Here is a 2,557-nt window from a genome sequence, read left to right as displayed (position 1 = left end):
CCCCGTCCGCATCCACTGCAACATCACGGTGAGGACCCCTCTTGCGAGCGCCCCTCGGGGGTCCCTTGTCAGGGAGCACCCCGTACAGCGCTTTGCCCTCGTAGGACCCGGGAGGCCAAAGACCCTCGGGGCTCGGCCTCTTGCCGGAGCTTACACTTGGTCCTGCGGCTCGCCGTCGCCCGCCGCGCACCCACGGCCCACCCTGGACCCCTGAGAGCGAGGGGCACCGTGACATATGGCGACCCCATGCCCCCCTCCCACCCACCCGCCTCCAGAGGGTCAGGATTTGGGATCCGTTGGGGCCACTCCTTTATCTCGCCACCTCGCCTCCCCCTCGCCCATCTCAAGGTTCCGGGCCTCGGAACCGACCCAGCCGGCAGGATCTGACCTGGACCCTGGCACCTTGCGGGCATGCCCCCTCGCAGTAGTTCCTTTGACTTAGGATGTTGCCACCTGTGGGATCCCCTGCCCAGGCAGCCCCCTCTTGGGTGTCAGAATTGTACCAGGTGGTAGTTGGCAGTTCATTGACTCTTCCTTTCCCTCCTTTAGATGGTGTGTGCGTGCGTGCTTTTTCTCCTGGTGTAACCTCTAACTCTCCTCATTCTGTCCCAGCTGGTAGCAGACCTGTCCCTCCCCTCCCTGTTCCCTGTGGATCTCTCCAACCACTTGAGGTCGTTGGTCTTTCCTGGTAGAGATGGTGCTGTGCCCAGGCCAGCCCCACGTATTATGGCATTTCTCCCCAGCCAGCAGCTGGACAGGGGAGACTAAACACCTTCCAGGTCTCCTACCTAGTCCACCAACAGATATCCCCCGAAGAGGGCTGGCCTCTGGGGATGTCTGGTACTGCATGGTATATCATCGCCCTGTGTTGGTTATTGGCTGCGGTGCTGGTGGTCACCCTGCCGGGGGAAGTAGCTCAAAGAGCCAGGGGACAGCACTTTATCCAAGTAGGGCAACTGCTAATGGGAGCAGTCCAGGGAGGGTCGGGCATGTGAATTCCCGGGTCCTTGGGACCTGGACCAAGGGGCATGGATCTTGTCACCTAGCCCTTGCCTCCAACCAAATCTTGACAGAGCAGGCCAGTGTTTGGTGAGGCAAGTCTCAGCTTGGGTTGGATGGTGCCCCGCCAAAACTCAACTCGTCTTGCCCCACCACACCCTTTTAAAAAAACTAAACATTTAGATCAAGAGAACAGGGGGCTTAGGCAAAGACTTGGTCCCTCCGACCACTTTTTCCAGCAGCACTGAGGATTAAAGCCACCGTGGTGCTGAGTGCTTCCCAGGAGAGGGTGGTTCCCTCGGTACGTGCGGAAACCTCAGGCGTTCCTGTGGGGCCCGAATGGAGCTGCTCAGTCAGTAAGGGTGGGCTTGTTCCGTCTAGCTAACCTTTCAGTGGACACGGGCCGTCTGTATTGTCTTTCTCCTTGGTGGGGCGTTAGTGGAGAGGAGGTGCCCCTGCCCCTGGCCCTCCTCAAGCGAGACTTGGCCTGAAACTGGCCCCTTGAGTTGGGGTAGTGTGGGAGTCTGGTCAGGCTGCTGTTGGCACCCTGGCTCAGGAATGCTGGGAATGTCAACAGCGTAGGCTCCCTTCTCCAGGCCTGACATGTGGAGCCCTGCAGCCCCCACTTGGACTGAGGGTGGTAGGCGCCTAAGAGCCGGGTTCAGGGGGCTAGGTCTGTGAGGGGCCCTGCTGGGGGTGGGGGTGGGTAGGGAGACTCCTCCCGATACCCATTTCCTCCTGTGTTCTGGGGGCACCATTGATTTCGTACCCTTCCTTTCCTCGCCGGCTAAAGCCAACCGCTTGCTTGCTTGATGTCGGTGTGGTTGCGATGAGCTGAGTAGTGAGAGTTGGAGAAGCAAGAAGGGCTGTTGTTGGTGTGGGGAGCCCCTCCAGTGGGAGTGGGAGCTGGCAGGAGACCTGCCCTGCGAGCAGAATGCGGCTCCTCCGTTGTCAGCTCAAGGACAGAACGAAGAGGTTCTGGGCTGCTGGTTGGAAAGTGCCCTCCCAGGGACTTCTGCTCCCAGTCTAGGGCTTACTGGTTAGATGCTGAGCTGGGGGCGTGGAGGGTGGGGTGGCGAGGGTTGTGGGAAAACCGGACTTTTTCCAGAATCTCCCATTCTGACTGCTCTCCCTGCTCCTCTCCCCTCAGGAGTCATACCCTGCTGTGCCCCCCATCTGGTCCGTGGAGTCCGATGACCCTAACTTGGCCGCTGTCTTGGAGAGGCTGGTGGACATTAAAAAAGGGAACACCTTGGTAAGGAGGGTGGGAATGGGCATTTGGTCCTGTCGGTCCCCTGTCCAGTGACAGGGAGCTGTACCTGAGAAGTGGGGGCAGTCTCCTTAGGGGCCAAGGAAGGGCTGGGAAGGCCAAGGCAGACCCCTGTCTGCAGCAGGCTGGGCCCTCCACAAGGCTCATTACCACAGCCATGCGGTCCAGAAGGGTTGGAGAACTAGGGACCAGTGTGGGGCTTAGGCTCTTAGCTCATCCAGCCTCCTGCTCAGATTGGGGTGGGGCTGGGTGCATACTTGATATCACTCTGGGCCGTGTCGCCCCCCC

At 60.0% G+C, this 2,557-nt stretch overlaps 1 protein-coding gene across 1 annotated transcript in view; it reads left to right on the top strand.

Moving 5' to 3' along the window:
• Position 1: 1 nt before the first annotated feature.
• Positions 2 to 2,557, top strand: part of UBE2Q1 (ubiquitin conjugating enzyme E2 Q1) — a gene marked incomplete at its 5' end in the record, with an annotated part of 7,643 nt that continues 5,087 nt past the window's right edge. The window contains 2 exons of the mRNA XM_004714649.2: positions 2 to 28; positions 2,150 to 2,296. Coding sequence (XP_004714706.2) covers positions 2 to 28; positions 2,150 to 2,296 — 174 coding nt within the window. The remainder of the gene's footprint in view (positions 29 to 2,149; positions 2,297 to 2,557) is intronic.

The sequence above is a fragment of the Echinops telfairi genome, unplaced genomic scaffold, assembly GCF_000313985.2.
Source record: "Echinops telfairi isolate 266 unplaced genomic scaffold, ASM31398v2 ScPeMD7_7425;HRSCAF=8463, whole genome shotgun sequence".
NCBI classification, from domain to species: Eukaryota; Metazoa; Chordata; class Mammalia; order Afrosoricida; family Tenrecidae; genus Echinops; species Echinops telfairi.
This window is presented reverse-complemented; position numbering and strand designations above follow the sequence as displayed.